The sequence below is a fragment of the Dasypus novemcinctus genome, chromosome 1 (genome assembly GCF_030445035.2).
Source record: "Dasypus novemcinctus isolate mDasNov1 chromosome 1, mDasNov1.1.hap2, whole genome shotgun sequence".
NCBI lineage: Eukaryota > Metazoa > Chordata > Mammalia > Cingulata > Dasypodidae > Dasypus > Dasypus novemcinctus.
The window spans coordinates 191665119-191688082 of record NC_080673.1 but is presented as its reverse complement, the minus strand read 5'-3'; the positions used below and the strand labels follow the sequence as shown (position 1 = coordinate 191688082).

The 22964-nt window shown below is 48.5% G+C and overlaps 1 protein-coding gene across 1 annotated transcript in view; it reads right to left on the bottom strand.

Moving 5' to 3' along the window:
• The window catches only part of FAM184B (family with sequence similarity 184 member B), a 155936-nt gene that overhangs the window by 13911 nt on the left and 119061 nt on the right, over window positions 1–22964 (bottom strand). Inside the window, exons 9-14 of the mRNA XM_058300526.2 lie at window positions 16788–16917; window positions 15502–15714; window positions 10433–10586; window positions 6736–6899; window positions 1896–2068; window positions 391–537 (exon numbers count right to left, since the gene is read on the bottom strand). Of these exons, the coding sequence (XP_058156509.1) occupies window positions 391–537; window positions 1896–2068; window positions 6736–6899; window positions 10433–10586; window positions 15502–15714; window positions 16788–16917 (981 nt within the window). The remainder of the gene's footprint in view (window positions 1–390; window positions 538–1895; window positions 2069–6735; window positions 6900–10432; window positions 10587–15501; window positions 15715–16787; window positions 16918–22964) is intronic.

The following is a 22964-nucleotide window of genomic DNA, read 5'->3' as shown; positions in this document are numbered from 1 at the left end:
GCCCAAGGGAGCCCCGGGTTGCTTTTCTGTCAACGGGAGCACCCTGGGGGATTGTCATGAAGATGAAATGAGATGATGCAAGGTAGATGGGGACAAATACTCAAGAAACCGTAGCCTTCATCTCTCTGATTTCTTCCAGGTATGGGGGTTAAATAGACTCCAAGAGACAGTGCTCATCCCTCACAGATTCCCAAGGCCGGGCATGGAAAGGGAACATAAACTCATAAAACGAAAGGTGACCAACCATCCCAATTTGCCTGGGGCCGAGGGGCTTCCTGGGAGGCAGGGAAATCCCAGGGCAACTGGAAGGCGCTGGCCGCCCTAGTGACGTGGTTGACGTGGCACGCGCCCGCCGGGTCCTGCCAACACGGGGCCCCGGGCCTGGCTTACTCGGTCTCCAGGGCAGCCAGCCGGGCCTGCAGCCGGGCCTGCGCGCCGGTGAAGTCGGCCACCATGGCCTGCATCTCCTTCCGGTGCTCCTGGCGCAGCGCCTCCACCTCCTTGGCCCGCTGGGCCTGCTCCTCCTCCTCCAGCAGCCTGCGGGCGACAGGGGCAGGCGCTGGGCTCCAGGCCTTGCGCCCCTCGGGCACACTGCCTTTGTGCCGCCCTCCGCGGGGCGGTCTGGTTTGGGAGGCCGTGGGGGCGGGGAGGGGTCCTGCATCCGAGGTCAGCTCTGCCAGGGGAAGGAGACCTGGGGCTCCCGAGTCGTGGGGTCTGGGGGAAGTCCTGCTATGGGGTCCACTTCTCAGCATCCTCTACTCCAGCGTCCCACAAAGGAGCAGCCTTCGGGGGCAAGGGAGGGGGGAAACAGCTCTGGAGGGGAGCCCCCAAAACCTGTCCTTCACTTGGGGTCTGGAGGGAGGCCTGAGGTTCTGAATCAGAATTACTGAAGGATGGGACTCTTTGGGACCAGCGAGACCACCGGTCCAGGGTGGAAAGGCACGATGTGGGAGGGGTTAAGAGAGCAGCGGCTGGAGCGGGGCTGCTGCATCCTCAGTCCCCAGCGTACATTTTGGGGAGGCCACGCCCCACTCAGTGTCCTCACCTGTAAAAGGATGTGACGTGGGCACCACTGCATAGGGTTATTGCGAGGCTGAATGACAGTAATAAAGGTCCAGGACAGTCCCTGACACAGGGTCATGTTCATTAGCCATCAGTATCCTTAACCTAGGCTCAAAACACAGTGCCAGGCGGACACAGCAGGATTCAACGTACATAATCAGCAATACCAAGGGGGAAACGGGCCCTACGGACGGTAAAGGGATCAAAGGGGGAAATGGTGAGCAACTTTGGCCTGGAACTGGGACATGTCTATTAGAGAAATTGAGTTTCATAGGTATAAACCTTCGGGGGGGGGGGGGAAGGTTGTGAATTCGGGTGGTGACAAACTATCCTGCCTGGACTAGGTAGTAATAGTAAGGGCCAAATTACCTGAGTGTGTCCCCCATGCCGGGGACCCTGCTAAGCACCACGCGAGCATTTCATCACACAAAAGCCCTGAGAGGTGTCGGCGTTATCCAGTTCACAGGTGAGACCAGCTTGGGAAAGGTTAGGTGACCACCCAAGCTCTTACAGCACTGCCTGGACCGGCTGCTCTGTCCTGCCTCCCCAAGGCTGGATTTGATGACACTTTTGGTGCCTTCGAGGTCCGAGTCTATAAATTCCCTGATTTACAGAGAAACCAAAGTTCTGGCCTCAATTTCGGGGCATATCTGCAATTTTGCCATCTAGAGTTCTCAGAACGCCAGCACATTCATGGCCAATGGGGTAACAGGCGCCAGCGCTCAGGAATCCTTTCTTTGGGAGGAGGCCGATGGCGAGACCCAATCTGAGGTCTCAGAGGCTTGCCCAGAGGTAGCGCAGGAAGGAGGGGGGCTCGGGGCCCCCAGACCCACCTGCGCTGGTCGCGGAGCTGCAGCGCCTCCTGCCGGTGCAGAGCCACCTCGGCCCGCAGCCGCCGCACCGCGTCCTGGAGCTGCGCGTTCTCCCCCCAGAGCTCGCGGCCCTCGCTGGGCTCCTGCTCGGCGGCGCCCATCGGGGAGGTGGCCTGGCCCGGGTCGTCCCCCTCCTGGGGAGAAGGAAGCCAGGAGAGGGGATTTTAGGAGGTGTAAGGTGGACGGGGCGCAAGGGGCAAGGCGCTTGGGCAAAGGTGGAGCCCGGCGCCCTGCCCAGGCTGGAGCCCGAGTCAGATCCTGGCTGGAAAAAGGTTTATTCATGCTGGGAAGCCAAGGATGGGGCTGCAATCAGACTAAGCAGAACACTCTGCCTGGTTCATGCTTCTGTGCCCTTGTCCTTGCCCTTCCCTCACCTGGCATGCCCTCCCCATCCCCCTTAAACATTGCTGCCCTGGGAAGCCTTCCCTGAGCCCCCAGGACAGCTGATAACACGATCCCTTCTCTGATACCACCCGGACTGGTCTGTCCATCGGAGCCATCCTGCTGATTTGTTTAAACGCTGGTTCCCCCCCCCCCCCCCCCAAAATTCCTTTAAGCCTATCTTCCAGTCCTTAGCTCTCTGAGACAGCTCGGTTTGCTTGTTTCATATCAGAGAGGTCATGTAGTATTTGTCCTTCAATGCCTGGCATGCTTCACTCAACATAAGGTCCTCCAGATTCATCCATGTTATCACATGTGTTTGTACTGTATTCCTTCTTATAGCTGATTAGTATTCCATTGTATGTATAAAACACATTTTATTTATCCATTCATCCATTTATGGGCATTTGGGTTGATTCCAACTTTTAGCAATAGTGTATAATGCTGCTATGAACATTGGTGTGCATATATCAGTTTGTGTTCTTATTATCACATCTTCTGGGTATACACCCAGCAGTGGAATTGCTGGGTCTATGGCAAGTCTGTAGCTAACTTTTTCGGAAACTGCCAAACTGTCCTCCAGAATGGCTGGATCCTTCTGCATTCCCTAAGCCAAATTCAGTATGTAAAGGCATTACCTTCCCCCCAATGTGGGACAAGAATCCTGGGGATAAGCCTCCCTGGCGCCAAGGGATTACTACCAATCACTAACTGGAGAAGCAGCTAGAAAGAGACCTCGAATAAAAGGGTCAATGCAGACCAGCAGAATATCTCAGCCTACTTGATGGATCAAGTGTTAAAAACTGCTTTTTGACCTTGATTAAAAGGGGGAAATGGCAAAGACAAATGAGTTTATATGGCTAAGAATCTTCCAAAAAGAGTCGGGAGGGCATCAGAGGGATCACACTTACGTATACCTCAGCAGGATCCCAGAAAAAGGCAAAGTAGATGCAAACCTAGGTAATGGTTCTCCTGAAGGCTATGGAGATCCACAGGGTATACGGTAATGGCAGATGTATTTGGAGTTCTGTGCCATGTCAGAGGGCCCTACTTTGGAATTTGTGCTCCTGAGTGATGGAGATGGACTCAGATGTGACTTTTCTAAACATGCCTCTTCTGTCACTTTTACTGAACCTGTGGCTGGCGTTAGGGGTGGTCCATACTCAGGAGACTTGAATCTCTGGACTACCCATGTGCCAGCTGAGTCTCAGCAGAATGGCAACTCCTACTCTCTGGTTTGTTGGTCTACCCACATCAGCTAACAGGGAGGTGAAGATGGTCAACCACCACACCAGGGAATCAAGAGTGCCTACAACTGTAAGCTTAGGAATTGCATCATCATCCATGTGGAATCTAAGCCCCCTCTTGATCTAGAGGTGCAGGGGACATCACCATCCCAGGGTCCAAAAAATGGAGGAATAAAATATGGACTAGAGCGGACTTACTAATATTCTACTATAAAACTATTGTGATGAGTAATAGAAGAAATTTTAGCATTGAGTGGAGAAAGTGGCCACAGTAGTTGCTGAGGGCAGAGAGAGGGAAGAAGGGATATGATGTGGGGACATTTTTGGGATTTTGAGTTCTCCTTAATGATATTGCAGGGTCAGATGCTGGACATTATATATCCTGCCACAACCCACTGAATGTACTGGGGAGAGTGTGAACTACAGGTAAACTATTATCTATGTAGTGCAGCAGTGCCTCAAAATGTGTTCACCAAGTGCGATGAGTGTGCCACGATGAGGGAGTTTGTTCGTGTGGGAGGAGTAGGGTGGGGGGGTGGGGAGTATACGGGAGCCTCTTAAAATTTTAATGTAACATTTTTTATGTGATGTATACATCTTCAAAAATATAAAATTTACAAAAATGATGTGGTGGGGGGTGGGAAGTGGGTTATATGGGAAAAAAGAAAGAAAAAAAAATAATAGGGGATGTATAGAAAAAATATACCAAGTGTACACTATGGACCATAGTTAGTGGTAATAGTCTGATGATGTTCTTTCATAATCTGTAACAAATGTATCACAAGAATGTAAGGTTTTGGTGGAGGGATGATATATGGGAATTTTGAACATTATGCATGATTGTTCTGAAAACTCCCAACTTCTCCAATAATAAAACAAAGGAAAGGTGAAAGAAAAAAAAACACAAAAAACGCCGGTCTCCTCCACTGGGCTGGGTGCTTGGGGGAAGGAGCCCTATCTTTTTCATCTCTTTTCATTCCTGTTGTACCTAGCACAGTGGTATTCAATAGGTGCCCAATGAATGCTTGCTGAAATGATGCTAGAATATCAGGGGTGCTGACAGAAACACAAAGATTTCTGTCCAACATTAAATGGAGTCAGATTTAATCCCTGATCAGTGAAGTGGTAGTTTTCCAATGCATTCAAACAGTGGCTGAAGGCCCGTGCACTGCGCATGCCCCACAGGCAGGACCTGTTTGCACAGGGACCATCTGTGGCCTACGTCCCAGGCCTCTCCTGCCCCGGGGCTTGCGAGGTGTGGGATGCCCACCTGGCACACACGCATGGCCTGGACGAGCCCAAGTGGGGAGGGTGACGCCCTGTGGGATCTCCTCAACCATTTGAGGACAGAAATGTGAATGATTTCATAGGGCTCCTCTGAAGATCCCAGCGGGATGGGACATCCCTTACCTGCCACCAATTTGCCAATGCCTCCTTGAATCTGGGTTCCCCTTCGCTTTTTCACTCCTGCTCCCTGGGGCTGTTCCTCCCTGCCCAGCCCCCCATCTGTGTGGGTCATCACACAGCAACCTGAGGTTCCCTTCCATCCACCTCCTGGAACACATTCTGTCTCCCCTTTGATATACTTAAAGGACTGTGCTACACTTCCAGTGAGTCATCATTTCTTAATATTTTTCATTAAACGTAGAAATTGTCTTCAGGGCCTCAGCACCGGCAAAATCTGAAGTGAATGATCCCCATGTCCCCAGGACCTTTAACAGAGCTGGGCCACCGACTAACCATGCCCATCCACAAATGCTGTCAGGGACCCTACCGCCTGTAGAACTTGGTGCTGAGTACTGGGAGAGGGGAGAAGGTATAGTAGACACAGCCTTGCCCTGCAAAACCCCTCACAATCCAGCTGAGGAAACAAGAACCTCCAGATGGGTTCCTAACAGCAGCAGGCAGAAGATCTGCACTGCCAGGTGTGCTGTGTCAACAGGCAGGCCTCCAGGAGCTCAGGGTGGGGGGGGGGGGGGCGGGGCCCGCATGGAGGGATAAGCTGGGCAGGGAACAGGGAGAAGCACTCCAGGAGGGGCTGAAGCTCCTCAGGAGGACGCAGAGGACCTGTTTATGAGCAGAGGGGGAATAGGGCCAAGATACCGGTGGTGGCCAATGAACAAACATTTTGCAACACCAGGTTCTGATGGCAATGGGGAGCCACTGAAGGCTTTTACAAAGTGCTTTATTTATTTTTTATTTTTTTATTTTTTTTTAATTTTTATGGGTTAGCATTTATGTCTTTTTTTTTTAATGCTACATTAAAAAAATATGAGGTCCCCATATCCCCCCACCCCCCTCCCCCCACTCCTCCCCCCATAACAACCACCTCCTCCATCATCATGAGACATTCATTGCATTTGGTGAAAACATCTCTGAGTACTGCTGCACCTCATGGTCAATGGTCCACACCAAAGCCCACACTCTCCCACAGTCCACCCAGTGGGCCATGGGAGGACATACAATGTCCGGTAACTGTCCCCGCAGCACCACCCAGGACAACTCTAAGTCCCAAAAATGCCCCCACATCACATCTCTTTCTCCTACTCCCTACCCCCAGCAGCCACCATGGCCACCTTCTCCACACCAATGCCACATTTTCTTCGATTACTAATCACAATAGTTCATGAATAGAATACAAAGTGCTTTAGATGAACACCTGTGAGCCATCCCTGATGGACAGGAAGGAGGGAGGCTTGGGCAGTTAGGAGGTGACTGTATTTCCAAGCTAGAGTAGAAACTGTGGACACGCAAGGAAGGGGTGGAATGGCAGAGTCTGACCAGGAAGTTCAAGGAGAGTTAGCCTTGACCTTGGGGGACAAGCAAGCTGTTCCCACGCATGTCTGGGAGGTATTCTGAGAATTCCCCCTGCAGATCGGAAGAGTGACCCAGACCAGCCGCCTCTAGGATGTGTCTGGCCCAACGCCCCCTGAGATGCTGCTGTATCCAAATCATATAAATAGCGTGCAGCATTTAAACCCTGCTATGGGCTTTTTGAAGATGTGAGCCTGCAGACCCCCCAAGTGTCCCCCCGACCGGTGGAAGGAGAAGGGTCATCCCCTTGCAGACAGGGCAGTACTAGAGCACCCAGAGCCTCTCCTGTATGGGACTTCTGGCGGCAGTCCTAATGCTGTTCCAAGAGGGGTGCGGCAGGGCGGGGTGGGGGCACTGACCTCTGCAGTGACAGTGTGGTCCTCGCTGTCCCCTGGGGACTGGGGGACGGATTGCTGTCTGCCCAGGCCTCCCAGAGCCCTCAGCTCAGCCTGCAGGGCCTCCAAGTCCTTTAGGTGCCCAGAGCAGGCGGCCCGCTGCTCGGAGAGTTCCTGCCTGAGGGATTCTGGAAAAGGGAGAAGAGAAGAAAGTCAGGTGCACATCAAGGCTGAAAGCTGTCCTGCAGGGACATCGGTCTCCAGGGTGGCTGCTGAGGGCTGGGGGTCAAGTGTCCCAACCTCATTCCAAGATCATAGAAATGACAGCCACTGGTGAACTGAGCACAGATCCCATGCCAAGCCCATGGGTGACTGTTCTCAATTAAGCCCCAATGTTCTATCCCAGCATATTATCCTCTCCATTTTAGGAGAGGGTAAGTAACTTGTCTCGAGCCACACAGCTAGTAAGTGGTGGAGTCGGGATTCCCAATTTCAAGTAGTTCTTCTTCGCCCTGAACCACCTGCTTGGCCATCGCTGGCTGGATGGGATGGGTGTCCAGGTGGGGGAGGCCAAGTCAGGAAATCAAGGGGGGGGCAGGGAGTTGCCAGATGGCTCAGGGACTTCTTCTGGGGATGAGGGTCTCAAGTCAAAACTGTAGCATTTATGTCAATTTTTAAGGACACGATAAATTCACAGGCTCTCCCTCCCAGGGGCCTGGGACTCTGGGTGGATGGAGGAGACAGGAGATGGCAGGTCATCCTGCCAGGGTCAGGATTCAAATTCACAAGTGCCTTCTCCAGGGAAGAGAAAGGCCAGAAACTGGAGTTTCTCTTTTAAGGATGGTGGGTGATATGGTATAATACTTCCCAGTAGGACAAAAGGCAAAGAGAACAATTATTTCAAAATAAAGGTACTTCTCCAGCTTTCTGATAGAGCAGACCCTGAGCCATTGGTTTTTTTTTTTTTTTAAGATTTATTTATTTATTTATTTCTCTCCCCTCCCACCCCCCGCCCCCGGTTGTCTGCTCTCTGTGTCTATTTACTGCATCTTGTTTCTTTGTCCGCTTCTGTTGTGGTCAGCGGCACTGGAATCTGTGTTTCTTTTTGTTGCATCATCTTGCTGTGTCAGTTCTGTGTGTGTGCGGCACCATTCCTGGGCAAGCTGCACTTTCTTTCGCGCTGGGCAGCTCTCCTTAAGGGGTGCACTCCTTGTGTGTGGGGCTCCCCTATGCGGGGGACACCTCTACGTGGCACGGCACTCCTTGCGCGCATCAGCACTGCGCATGGGCCTGCTCCACACGGGTCGAGGCCCGGGGTTTGAACCACGGACCTCCCATGTGGTAGACGGACGCCCTAACCCCTGGGCCACATCTGTTTCCCTAGCCATTAGTTTTTGAAAGAAGATGATTTCCAAGCGCTAACAGATTTGATACTTAGTTTTCTGTATGAACTTTGAAGGCTCTTTGTCTTTTAGTTATTACAAATCACTCCTGAGATATTTTTCTGATAATCTCATAAGCTACAAGATAAGGACCCAGCACAGGCCTCTCAGCAGAGCAAGTGTTGGACATGTACTTGTAAAATCAATGAATGATGTGCAGTGTAAAAATTAATGATATTGTAAAAGTGTATCCGTTGCAAAAGATTTCCAATAAGCTGGTTCACCTTCTCCCAAAGGCCCGTGATACATTAAGAGAAGCTTCACGTATTCTGTTGATTTTAAGATTAAAAATTAACTGGGTCATCATTCCTCTTGAATAGAATTTTAATATAGTGAGTTCTACAGCTTATTCTCTTAAGAAAAACTCAACTCAATTTTTGGAAAATGGTATCACAAAAATAAGTGCAATCAAAACCATTAGCAAGGCACAAGGTTCAGCGTCTTGATTCATTTCCTGGCTCCATGTCTATCTCACTCACCTTCCCATCATCCAAGTATCTGTCCATCCAACAAGCGTGTGATGGCCCCAGCGCACCGGGCATTCTGGAGATGCGGCCCCACCCTGCCGCTCCACAGGTGCAGGCCAGCTGTGTCTCACAGATGCTGCCACATGAGGATTTAGGGCTTGGAGACTCTAATACCACCCTGTCGGTGTGGCCAGTGCTTCCTCCTCCCAAATGCCACCCATGAGGATGCTTTGTTTTCCTCACTGCAGAGATGGCCCTTTTTCCTGGGACTGGCTCTCCAGGGTCACCAGGAAAGAACCGGCTGCTGTGGGATCAGAGGAGCCAGGCAGGGGAGGGGGCAGGGACATCTGTGTCAACTGCTGCTGCTGTTGAGTGTTGGGATTGTCAGGGTTGTCCAGCCTGACCTGGGCTTGGAGAGCCTTGGGCCCCGAGATATGCCACAACCTGGGTTTAATCTTATATAATGTGTCTTCATTAGATGTTGCTAGCTTTAACATTTCCCAGTTGAGCCACCTCCATTCCAGGATAGCTGCTAACTGGGTAATCTGTGGACGTCTCTCTCCTCCCTGCTGCTCACACCATTTCCTCCAGAAACACTCAGTCAGCAGGACACACTTTCTAATGAAAACTCAACCAAGCAGCAAGGCAGAGCTTGTTCAATGATGGAGCTAAAGAAATTGTTCTTCCCCAGAATTCTCTTAAGGAAAGCCCTGTCTGTGTTGGGAAGAAATCCTTAGTAAGGCTAATGTGGCATTTAAATGCTATGCATGAAACGAGGAGAGGAACTTCTTTTGCTGTTAAGAGGGAGCAGAGGTAGCTCAGGTGGTTGAGCACCAGCTTCCTGCATACAAGGTCCAGGGTTCAATCCTGGACTTGGGTACATAAAAAAAAAAAGAGTGAGACAGGAGATGAAAGTAAAGGAGAAAATGAGGGAGAGAGGCGAGCATCAGCACTGGGAGAGGGCCCGGTCAGCAGTGCAATGCTGGAATCTTCAGTGACAACAGTAGCAGGCAGTTACTGTGCATAGCATGCCTGCCAGGTTCTGGCCTCAGCGCTTCCTGTGTCTTTACTCAGCAATCTTCACGACAGCCCCAGGAGGGGAATACTGTCCTGATCCCCATTTGGGAAACAGAGCAAGCAAGCAGCTTGCCCAAGGTCACACAGCAAGTGAATGTCAGAGCCGGACTTTAAACCCAGCTCTGGAACAGGTTGTTGTTTTTTTTGTTTGTTTTGTTTTTAATGAAATAAATCCCTTAATTTAGAATTTTAGAAAATACATGTGTGTTGGCTCGAGAACTCTTAACTGTCTCTGCCATATTCCAGAATGTTTCGTGAGCGTGGCTTTTGATGTGAAAACTGAAGAGGGACTGTTTAAGGTGCTAATGTGAGATAGGCAAGGAAGTGGAGGCACATGCAGGCATCTGGAAGCCTGAGAGCCCCGCAGATACGGAGAAATCCTCAGAATGGAAACGAGAAGTCAGGCAATGCCATCTAGCTCTTAGGAAGGCTCAGAGATGTGGGCTAGATTCAATTTTAATAATAATAATACTTATCAATCTCAGATGATAAGCATTTAATAGTTTATATCTCCTTTAATCCCCACAATGACTGCATGAGATAAAGACAATTGTGACCCTATTTTATAGAAGAGGAGACTGAGGCTCAGGGAGCTCAGGCCCAGGTCACACAGGTTGGCAGCAGAGCCAGGCCTGGAGCCCTGGCCGAGCCCTGGGCCCTCCCTGCCTGTCAGCCTGGCCTAGTTTCCGAACTCGGGTCTCTGGCCGTGCGCGCACGGTGGGTTTGGTTGTGTACCTAGCAGCAGGGTCTGCTGTGCCTGCATCCGCTCGCGCTCCCCCTGGAGCTCTTGCCTTGCCTTTTCCTCCAAGGCCTGGAGCTCCAGCAGGTGTGCCTGGTGCTGGATCTGGAGACTGTGGCTGGATTCCTTTTTCAAACGCTCCTCTGTGGCCTGCGGGCAAAAGTGAAGGAAAGGAGGCATGACTGCAGATATGCAAGGAAAAGGCTTGTCCCCTCTGCCAAGCCCCTTCTCTGAGCTGGGGAGTTCACCATGCCCCTGCATGGGGCGCTTATCCTGCTGCAACGAAGGCTCCCACCCATCCACGCAGGCAGCAATGGCCTGGCCACAGCTGCCATTTTGTGCCATGTGGACCCACCCACTCCCATCCACAGCTGATTGGACCACAGTGGACACCTGCTCCAAGTTGGGTCAACTCCTTACAAATATGGAGTGAAGAGGTGGGAGAAAGAAAGAGACAGAGACAGAGAGAGACAGACAGGTGCTGACTGGGCAGCTTGAATTCTAATGCACTCTGGAATATGAGGTGAGCGTCTTATACCTGCCCAGGACCAGAGCATCACAGCAGCTGTCTGTGAGGAGAAGCCAAGGCTGATGTGCAGAGCAGAGCAGAAATGATACACAGAAGGGTGTCTGTAGCAGTTAGACAGAGTTATGAATTCCAAAAAATAGATACTGGATGTTTGTAAACTGCTCTGAATCTGGGCAGGATTAAGTTATGATTAGGGCTTTGATTGGGCCACATCATTAGGGCCTTGAGTCCGCACCCCTTGGTGGGTGGAGAGTCACAGATAAAAGGCATAGCAAAGGACAGAGTTGAGGCATTTTGATGTTGGCATTTTGATGTTGGAGTTTTGATTTGGAGTTTGATGCTGGAGTCTGAGCTACAGCTCCGGGAAGTAAGCACACAGAGGAAAGAGAAGCAAGCCCCAGGAAAAGAGGAACCCTGAGCCAGGAAAAGAACACAGAGGATTAGAGACAGCTCCTTAGACATGGCAGAAACCCCAGGGAGAGACACAGAGCCATTCACCTGATAGTCTACAGCTGACCTTGTGGAGAAAACAGAAGACCTGAGCCCAGAGAGAAGCAAGACCTGGGAAGAGAGGTACACTGGCAGATGTTGCCAGTCATCTTACTCCAACACATGAAAACAGTCTTTGGTGAGGGAAGTAACTTATGCTTTATGGCCTGGTATCTGTAAGCTCCTACCCCAAATAAATACCCTTTATAAAAACCAACCAATTTCTGATATTTTGCATCAGCACCCCTTTGGCTGACTAATACAGTGTCCCTCCAGATTTTTAGACCCTGGCCTAGTTTGGTTCTGAGAAAAGCTTTGTTTTGCCCTTGGGTTCATGTATTTATGTATTTATTATTTTATTCAACAAATATTTACTGAAGGCTGAGTATGCATCAGGTACTCAGAGTAGGTGGTAAGGACAGTTTGGCTAACTTGAATAAAAGTCTCTTCCCAGTCCTTAGCTGGCTCAGGCTGGTTTCTGTGGCAGGCCACAATAACGATTCCTGCCCTGCCCCCCTTTCCCGCCAGTCCCAATCCCTGGAATTTGTAATTATGCTACCTTACATGGGAAAAGGGATTTTGCAGATGTGATTAAATTAAGGACCCTGAGATGGGAAGATTATTCTGGATTATCTGGACAGTCAATGTAACCACAAAGGTCCTTATAAAAGGGAGACAGGAGGGTTGGTGCCAGAGAAGATGTGATGATAGAAGCAGAGGTTAAAGTGAAGTACTTTAAAGATGGAGGAAGGGGCCACAAGCCAAGGACAGAGGCAGACTCTAGAAGCTGGAAAAGCCCAGAAAACAGATTCTCCCTTAGAGCCTCCAGAAGGAATGCAGCCCTGCCAATATCTTGGTCTTAAGCCAGTGACACTCATTTGACTTCTGACCTCCAGAGCTGTAACATGATAGATTTGTGTTGTTTTAAGCCACCAAGTTTACAGGAATTTGTTACAGCCACAAAAAGAAACTCATCTTGTTATTGTTTTTGCAACCCAGAGTGTTTCAGTTAATCCATGGCCCCACAATTTAGACAAAGAAACTGAGGCTAGAAGAGATGAATTTGCTTTCCTAAGGTTGCAAAGAAAAGATGCAAGAGTGGCTATTCCCTCTCCTTTTTATTTTTTTAATTAAACAGAGGAGGAAACCAGGGCTTAGAGAGGTGAGGTGAGCTGCCTGAAGGCAGGCGATAAAGAGGCAGGACTGTAACCCGTGGCTGGCAGTGTCCAGGGCCCAAGCTCTTCCCACCTCCTCATGCAGCCTCTGGGAACAATGAGAAATAGGTTTTGCCAAATGCATAAGGTTCCTGCTAGGCGAGAACACAGCCGCGTTTGAGCTTGAGTTAGCTCCTTGAACCCAAGAGTGTGCTTTGAGTCTGTGCTTCATTACTTCCCCAGCACGCAATGGAGAGATGGTCTTAGCCCTCCCACGGGAAACGTAGTCATTCTGTGGTGAGTTTATTTAATGAGAAGTCAGAAAAGCCTCCTACTTCTCAAACTCTCAGATGCTTTCCTCCTCTTGCGCTTGCTGCAAGGTTCAGAGAACTCCAACAAGTGACGTTTTATTCCCCAGGAAATTGGGAATGGAGGGGCTGAAGCAAAGGTTTCCAAAGATGGTGCCCCACTCTGGGGACAGCAGGATTCGGGTCAGCATCGTTAGCTTTCTTGCTCGGAATCCCTTGGCAATGAGGCTCTTGCAGGGTGGCCTCCAGAGTTCACGCATCCCAAGCAAACTTCTCCAGCCTTTAGGGGAAGTTTACTGCTTGTGTGGCCTGTTCAGGACCTCCCTCTGTGCTCCCAAAATAACTTGCCCAATTCTCTCATGGCTCCAACCCAATGAATTACAGCTCTTAAGAGTCCTGTAAGATACATACTATTATTATTCTATAAATGAGGAGACCGAGGCACCAAGACACGAAGTGAAAGGCCTAAGTTCCCACAACTACAAAAGTGACAGATCCAGGATTTGAACCCACTCTTCAGCACCGTCCTTTGCCAGGAAAGATTATATGTCTGCTACTTCCAATCAGAATTGGGACTTGATTTCTTTAGTGATGTTTTGGAACTGTCCCCAAGCAGACTGGATCCAGCAATGAAGACCCCCTGAGTCTGGTTCCAGGGTCTCTAAAAGACTGACTGGGAGCGCCATAGGTGCATGGGTGGGGTCTGTGGGTGGTGGCTTGGTGACCAGATAGCCAGCCAGCAATTTTATTGGAAACCCATAAATGTGAGAATCCTGAAGTGTTTTCTTTATAGTAGTTCAAATTCCTTGGAGAAGGTTCTTCTGTCTCCTGTTTAAGAAACCTAAGCTCTTTTTTTAAAAATTTTATTTATTTTTATTTATTTATTTATTTTCCCTTCTCCCCGTTATCCACTCCTCCCCAACCCCCCGGGGTTGTCTGCTCTCTGTGCCATTCGCTGTGTTCTTCTGTGTCTGCTTGCATTCTTGTCAGTGGGACAGGGGAATCTGTGTCTCTTTTCATTGCGTCATCTCGCTGCATCAGCTCTCTGTGTGTGTGGCGCCACTCCTGGGCAGGCTGTACTTCTTTTCGCATGGGGCAGCTCTCCTTACAGGGCACACTCCTTGCACATGGGGCTCCCCTACCTGGGGCAGGGTACTCCTTTTGCGCATCGGTGCTGCGCATGGGCCAGCTCACCACGTGGGTCAGGGTTTGATCCCTGGACCTCCCATACCGTAGATGGACACTCTATCTGTTGAGCGAAATCTGCTTCCCAAGAAACCTAAGCTCTTAACTGCTTGCCTTCTGTGGCTGAGCAGAAGACACTGCTGGGGGTAAGATGCGGGTGGCAGGAAGTGGTCCATCCAATCTTCCAGAATACAGATTTTCACTTAAACCTGTGCTCAGACCCAAACCTCATCTGCGCCTTCTGCACCTGATGCTTTCTAGTTCAGAGATTCTCTGGCTCAGTGTATCCAGGGGTTATGCCACCATTTATTCTTAAATGAGGGGGACATGATAGCTTCACTGTGCTCAGTGAGCTGGGAACCTGGGTCTCAGAGTCAGCTCCCCCATCTTTCTCTTGCCTTCCATAATTAGCATATCTAACTCCTACCCTTTTCTGAGCTCTGCTGGAGAACCAGTTTGGTTCTTGCCTTTACTCTCTGCTGTTCTTGTTTCTTGTCTTTACATTTTGTGACTCAAGGCTCCAGATGTCTTCTGTGTTCTCCTTTGCTGTTTATGGATGATTTTCAATAGGAGAGGATTCAAAAGTCTTTATTCTGCCATCTTAAAACCAGAAAACCCGTATTTTTTTTTCATTTAAATATCTTTACAACCCCAAGAGGTGGGTATCAATATGCCCGTTGTATAGAAGAGGAAATTGAACTTGAGGCTTGAATTCATGGAGACCCTTGACCAAGGAGCTATTATGAGCTGGGTAGGAAGGTTCCTGGCTTCAAGGAAGTTCCAGTTTGGTAGATTTGATCATAAAAAAAGTAATTCGAGTGTGATAACTGTTATGATAGGGGCAGGACTGCTGCAGCAGTCACAGCCAGGTCCTCCTCTCCCTAAGAGGTCAGGGAGGGAATGCCTTCTGCAAAAGTGATGTTCAGGACCAGCCAGAGGGTAGAAGGCGACAGAGCAAACATGCGTGAAGCTCCCTGCTGGACTGCACACTGCCGTGGGCCTGACCACACACACTACAGCTCCCCACACCTTCTGGAAGGTCTTCACTGCTTAGCTGGTCTTAATAAAGCTCTGTGCGCCTGACTGCCCAGCATGCATCGTGCATGACATCGCTCATATGAAAGAAATGACCACAAGCAGACAGGGAAGGAGCACAAGAAGCCGGAAGGACCCAAGTCTGAATCCTCGCTTTGTGCTGACGAGCGCTGAGGCCCTGAGCAAGTTCCTGAATCTCTCTGAGCGCCTTTCCCCATCTGGATAATGACAACGCTGCACCATTACTCTGGGGATTGCAGATGATGCACGAACCAACCACCCAACACCGAAACACTGAGCGCACCAGCAGGCGCTCACGGGGCAGCGGTTCCGTACGCAGCCGCCTTCCTCACCGTGGCGCTCACCTTGAGCTCCTGGTGTTTGGCCTTCTCCAGCACCCGCAGGGCCCGCTGGTGGGCGGCCTCGAGCTGGGCCCTCGCCGCCTGGCTCTGCTGAGCGCTGTCCTGGAGCTGGCGCTGCAGCTTGTCGCGGTCGCGCGCGGAGAGCTGCTGCAGCGCCTGCAGGTCGTCCCGGTAGTCGCTGGCGCACTGCTCCAGGGCCTGCTGCAGCTGGGAGACCTGCGCGCGCGCAGCCCGCCCTCAGCTGGGGCCTCTTGCCCATCGGGGGTTCTTTTTTTTTTTTAATAAATAGTTTAGGAGGGTCTGCTCAAGCTAGCTTAGCCTCCTCTATCTGTGCAAACTGAGAGGCTGGAAGCACCACCTTTAAGAACCCGGGGCGAGGCCAGCGCCCCCGGGCCCTCCAGGGTGGGCAGAGGGGCTGGGACGTGCACTTTCAAGGGCAGTCAGGCGAGGATGCGCACCCTCTCCAGGGGTTCTGGGGCGGATCTCACTTGCGGAGGCTTCCCTCGCGCAGCCCCTTGGGCGCGGCACCCTACTCACCCATCGCTCCTCCCAAGGGCTTTTCCCCCTCTTGCTTTTTCCCCGAAGTGCTTCTCGCCTTCTAATAGATGACATAATTTGCTTACGTCTTACGGCTAGTATTTGTCTGTCCCCACCTCCTCTGCTAAAATATAAGCGCCTTAAATGCACGGGTTTTCTGCTTTGTACACTGATGTATCCCAGGCCCCGATAAGAGGACCTGGCTCGTGGTAGAAGCACCAGGAACCCGCAGTGGGGGCCGAGTGAGTGAATACACAGGACCAAGAGGCCCACCTTGCCCAGGGCCCAGAATGCCCTCCCCAGCCAGGATGAAAATCAGGTCATGCCTGCGTCTCCAAAGCTGGAGGAGGAAGGGGAGGAGGAGGGGAAGGGGGAGGAGGAGGAATTGGAGGAGGAGGATGGGAAGGAAGAGGAGGAGGAGAGGGAGGAGGGGAGGGGGAGGAGGAGGGGGAGGAGGGAAGGAGGAGGAGGAGGGGAAGAAGGAAGGGGGAGGGGGAGGATGGGGAGGGGAGGATGGGGAGGAGGGAGGAGGGGAGAAGGGGGAGGAGGGAGGAGGACGATGGGGAGGAAGGGGAGGAGGATGGGGAGGATGGGGAGAGGGAGGAGGATGGGGAGGATGGGGAGAGGGAGGAGGAGGGGGAGGAGGGCAGGAGGAGTGGGGAGGGAGGTGAAGGGGAAGGAGGGGGAGCAGGAGGAGGCGGGGCGGGCTCAGCTCCAGGGCAGTAGCCACCCCGGCCCGGCCATCCTTCCACCTGGGCTTGCAGCCGCGCTTTCTGGCTCTGCCACTCCTGCTGCAGACGCTGGATTTCGGAGGCCGTCTCCTTTACCGAAGAGCCCAGTGGCGACGGCAAGTCACCTCCCTCCGTGAGGACCACGTTGAGCCTTTGAAAACATGGAAGGCAAAAATCACAAAAGATCCTAGGCTGGCATGCCACCACCCGGCAACACCTCAGCTCTGCAGAGCGCCACTCAGCCTGGGAGGAGGGAGCCCCAACAGTAGGTGGGGTGGGGGTGGGGAGAAGCATCTTGTTTTCCAAAAAGCAGCCTGACCCATAAATTCTACGTGTTATCCCAGTGTGTGTTGATAAATGATGAACAACTGTCAGAATGATTGAGAGCTTCGAGTTCTTTACACGCTACTTCAGAAAAGAGGGCCCTATGGTCTAATTTCACAATTCGTCCTGCATATGAGGCAATAATGCCTTACTTTATTTTTTATTTATTTTTTGCTGATATTTTAATATTTTATTTTTTAAATACAAGGAATCCATTTCGATTTTCCATTCAACTGTCAATTACTCATAAAATATTTATATTTTTCATGCTGTCTGGTCCCTTAGAATTTGGAAACTCTTGATTAATATACTTATTTTCATGGAAATATATTTATTTACCTAATTCCAAAAAGAAAATGTCCTCCTTGTTAACAAGATATAATTGGAAATGCAGCTTAGATAACTAAAGCTTTAAGCAGAATATCATAATTGAAAATAATGTTGGCTCAATCTTAAATCTTAAGATGACTAAATTCATAGCATATTCCAAAACTTGCTAATTTTGTTTCTTATTATAATTATTATGCTTTCTCTTATTTGTCATCTCACCTCTAAGATAATGACCACAGTTACCCTCCAGCCATGCTAATGCACCATGCTTATGTGCCATGCTAATGAACCAGACTCCTGTAGCTTGTACTTGTACTTAAAAAAAATTGTTTTTGAAGATATTTGAATTACATAAATGTTACACAGAAAATATAGGGGATTCCCATATGCCCTGCTCCCCACATTGCCCACATTTACCTCCATTAACAGCATCCTTCTTTAGTGTGATGCATTCATTGCAACTGATGAACACATTTTGGAGCACTTCCACTAAGCACAGATTATAGTTCACATTGTAGTTTACACTTTCTCCCATCAGTTCTGTAGGTTATGGGAGATATATAATGGCCTGTATCTGCCATTGCAATGTCATTCAGGACAATTCCCCAAGTCCCGAAAATGCCCTAGTATTCACCTGTTTTCCCTCTTCCTGACGTAAGAATCTCCACATCAACAATATAAGTCTTCCATTGCTAGAATCACAGTAAATCTATAGTAGAATACCAGTAAGTCTACTCTAGTCCATCACTCATTCCCCAATCCTGAGGATTCTGGGATGGTGTTGCCCCCTCCACCTCTGATTGAGACGGGAATGCCTTACTTAAATACCATGCTTTATTCTTTCAAATATGATCATCTCTTTTATTGACTGACCCCAAGTATAAATAGGTTTTTATATAAGTAGTAGGGACAAGAAAATGCTGACTTAAGACTGTAGCAGTTTCTGCATTCTAGAACAGATGCCGACAAACATCTTTGGAGATCTTCCCTCCCTCAATTCTGAACTTTTGAGCCAGCTGAGAAATACAGAGGTAATTGATTTAGATTGGGATGTGAAGTATTTATTCGGTTTAATAATGTAACTGGCTGCTGCCTGGTGGGCATCTCTACAGGACGTGATGCTTTGCTTCCTCTGGCAAGGATATTAAGCCAGAGGCCAGACGTTAGGGGTTACAGTCCTGGGCTATAGAGAGCATGAGCAAGAGGCAGAGGTGAGAAGGCCTAGCAACATGAGCACAGCTGGGGGGCTATGGAAGAGACAGCAGGCACCCCTCAGAGGAAGGGCAGGATGCTAGGAATAGCACAGCCACATGCCTAAGAGCATGGACGCCAGAGCCAGATTGCTCAGGTTCAAATTCCAGCTCTACTAACTAGTTATGTGACTGTGGGTGAGAGCTTTAAACTGTCGGGGCCTGAGTTTCCTCATCTATAAAATGGGATTAAAATGGTACCTCTCATGCATTATAAGGATTATTATAATATAATCCCTAATATATAAGGATGAATGGAGTCAGTATTTGTAAGGTATTTAAAGCAGTGTCTGACATGTAGTGAGAATCACATAAAGAACTAACTAAACACATGATAAAGAGAGAGGGTTTCTTCCTCTGCATTATAATTCTTTTAGGCTTACCCTCGAGCTTTTGGGAGATGTGCTAAACACAGCCATCTTTAAGAAGTGATGGTTGGGGACATCTGGGCCTAAAATAGACCCAGGGTTAGGTGACAACTGGAGGTAATCAAAGAGCAGGAGGGAAAGCCAGTCTGGAGCAAGAGGGACAAGAGGCACCAGGGTGAATCTATGGAACAGGTAAGCAATCCCTGTGGATCCTTGGGAAGGGACTCGACTTCATCCCAGAATGGGGACTTGGTTATTATTCCTAAAAATGTTTTTTGTTTTTTTTTAGGTAAAATTTTTATACAGTGAATTGCACAGATCTTAAGTATACAATTCAGTGAATTTTCATAAATATATACAGTCATGAAACCAACACCCCATTACCTCTAAACTCCCTTGTAACCCCTTCCAGTCAATCCATCCACCCACAGGCAGCTAATGCTTTGATTTCCATCACCATGGATTAGTTTCACCGGATCTTAAACATCATACAAACAGAATCATGCAGTAGGTATTATCTTGTGTCAGGTTTCTTTCACTCAACATAATTAGTCTTTGTGATACATCCATCTTCTTGCATATGGCAGTAGTTCATACTTTTGGTTGCTGAGTACAAGTCCATTATTTGAATGTACCACAATTTGTAGATCCTTTTTCCTACTAATATCGTGCCTTTACACTAGTGAGCTATTAAGAATAAAGCTCCTAGAAATATTCTCATAAATTATTTTTGTGGCTATATGTTTTCAAATTTTTGCTTAAATGCCTAGGAGTGGAATTGCTGGTAGGAGTTATATTTAGCTTTTTAAGGAACTATTCAAAATAATTTTCCAAAATGGTTGTACCATTTCACATTTCAACCAGCAGTAGATGAGAGGTCAATTTGCTCTACACTGTTCCCAACATTTCGTGTTGGCAGTCTTTTTAATTTTAGCCATTCTATTAGTATGAAAGGGCTGTCACTGTGGTTTGAAGTTGTACTTCCATGGTGACTAAAGGACGTTAAACATGTCTTCATGTGCTTATGGGCCATACACATATATTTTTTAAAAACTTTTTATTGTAGAAATATATATATTCATATAACTCAAAACTTCCTATTTTATCCATTTTCAAGTGTATGTAGTATGAATTACCTTCACAATATTGTGCTACCATCACCAATATCCATTACCCCAATTATTCATAACTTCAAACAGAAACTCTGCACCCATTAAACGACCACCACCCCATCCCCCTGGACCCTGGTAACATGTAATCTACTATCTGTCTCTATGAAATTTGCTTTTCCTGGGTATTTCATATCAGTGAGATCATACAATTTGTCTTTTGTCTGGCTTATTTCACTCAACATGATGTCTTCAAGGTAACACATGTTGTTGCATGCATCAGAATTTCATCCCCTTTTTAGAGCTGAATAACCCTTGTGTGACTATTCCATATTTTTTTTATCTGTTCATCTGTTGATGGACACTAGGGTTGCTTCTACCTTTTCGCCATTGTGAATAATGCTGCTGTGAGCACGGGTGTACACGTTATCTGCTCAAGTTCCTGCTTTCAATTCTTTTGAGTATAGACTAAGAAGTGGGATTGCCAGGTTAAACGGTAATTCTATTTTCAACTTTCTGAGGAACCGCCAAACTGATTTCCACAATGGTTGTGCCATTATACAATGCCAACAGCAATGTTTAACATTTCTATTTCTTTGCATGTCATTGGGGCTCATTCTTTCATTCCAGAGACTCTCTAAAGCTAAGGCCTGGGCTGGGCAGTGCACCCTGGACTTGCTGATCATGGTGTTGAGAAAATGGCATCCAGCCTTGTTCTGTTCGTCCCAGACTGGACCATAGTTAGAAGGTAGGGGAACTTTCTGCTCATCCTGCACGTTGATGTTCAAGACAGGTGAGGTTTGGAGCCAGGAGAAGGATGGGCTCTGGGCAGCTCTTGGCTATTCAAGGACTACAGAGTCTACCTGCCACTCACATTTAGACCATTTCTGTGGTCCTCCAGGGAAATAAAAACCAGTCCATTTTACTTATATTTTGATGCAGTTTTGACAAAGAATGTGTTAGAGCTGAAAATGAAACCTCAGTAGAGCATTCCTGAGGCTGAGGGCACTTGGTGGATTTCAAGTTACCTCTGTGCTCCTGTTGGCATGAATAATTGAAAATTGCTTCTACTTGATTTCAATTCCCTGACCCCAGGCACCACTCCTCTCTTTCCCATGTCTAGTTTTAAGTTATATGTTTAATTTTCATGTTACTTCACATTTCCTGATAAGGGATAGAAGCTCCTCAGAAGAAGGTTGCCATGTGTTGATGACCAGGACACTGAGATTTATTCTACTCCACTGTTGGGTGGTGATTGTCACCCTCCCTGCCCACAGCTTCAGGAGGTTTTGTTGGACTCCTTCCCAGGCCTGCTGCTACAGTTGATCCTAGAGAGACCCACTGTGCCTTTTCATTGTTGATGCAAGTGTGTCAAAAATGGTTTCAGAGAAAAACGTAGAGGAGCCTGTGGGTCAGGACAGGAAGCTGGCCTTGGAGGCCCCTTCATTTCAAGATGGGATAGGGCAAGCAGAACTGTGTGTAGCCCTTTTTAAAGGAAGTCTTCTTCCCTGTAGAATGCTTAAAACAATACAATTTCCAAGTTAAGAAAGAAGAACCTCTGAGTGTGTTTAGGGAAGGATAATCTCATGAGGTACAACACCTCAAAGCGATCCAGATGGGAACTTTGCTTTGCTTGCTTTTCAGTGTTCTCTTTAGGGTATATCTATTCTGGTTTTCTGGTTTTCTGTGAACAGCCTGGAACCTCTGGTGACCTGAACACTGTCCTGAGGTTTCCTGTCCTTGAGAATCTGCCTCCAAATCAAAGAGGTACAAAGGGAAGTTTCGATTATAAGAAAGCTGTAATTGGCGCTGGGGTTTAATGTATACCCAGGGGACCTGAATCTCTGGACTGACCATGTGATAGCCAGGTCCTGAGCCTCAACAGACTTCAGCTCCTACACTCTGCTTTATTGGATTTACCCCACTCAGCTAACATGGAGGTGAAGAAGGTCAACCACCACACCAGGGAGCCAAGAGTGCCTACAACTGGAAGCAGGAGGATTGCATCCAGCATCCATGTGGGATCTAAGCCCCCTCTTGATATAGATGTGGAGTGGACACAATCATTCTAAGGTCCACAGGACGGAGGAATAGAGTATGGATTAGAGTGGACTTACTGATATTCTATTCATGAACTATTGTGATTAGTAATTGAAGAAAATGTGGCATTGGTGTGGAGAAAGTGGCCATGGTGGCTGCTGGGGGTAGGGAGTGGGAGGAAGAGATGAGATGTGGGGGTGTTTTCAGGACCTGGAGTTGTCCTGGGTGGTGCTGCAGCGACAGTTACTGGACATTGTTTGTCCTCCCATGGCGCACTGGGTGGACTGTGGGAGAGTGTGGGCTATGACGTGGACCATTGATCATGAGGTGCAGCGGTGCTCAGAGATGTATTCACCAAATGCAATGAATGTCTCATGATGATGAAGGAGATTGTTGTTATGGGGGGAGGAGGGGGGTGAGGGGGTGGGGAGGATATGGGGACCTCATATTTTTTTAATGTAATATCAAAAAAATAAAGACAAAAAATATATTTTAAAAAATAGCAAATAAAATACAAAAAATTAAATCTTAAAAAAAAAAAAAGAAAGCTAGTGCTAACTACTGTCTTGGTTCAGTCAAAGGATAGGAAATGGAAAATAATCTTTCTTTCAACAGTGAATGCATCAATTATAAGGAATAGAATGATCCCCTAGCTATTTAGGACATTAGCTATTTTGAGCTTATTCAGCTTGCAATGACCCTGGGGCCCTCCATCATATTCACCTTCACTTCCGCTTTTTTCTAAGTAGCTTTTTATTTAAAATCATCAGTCAAACT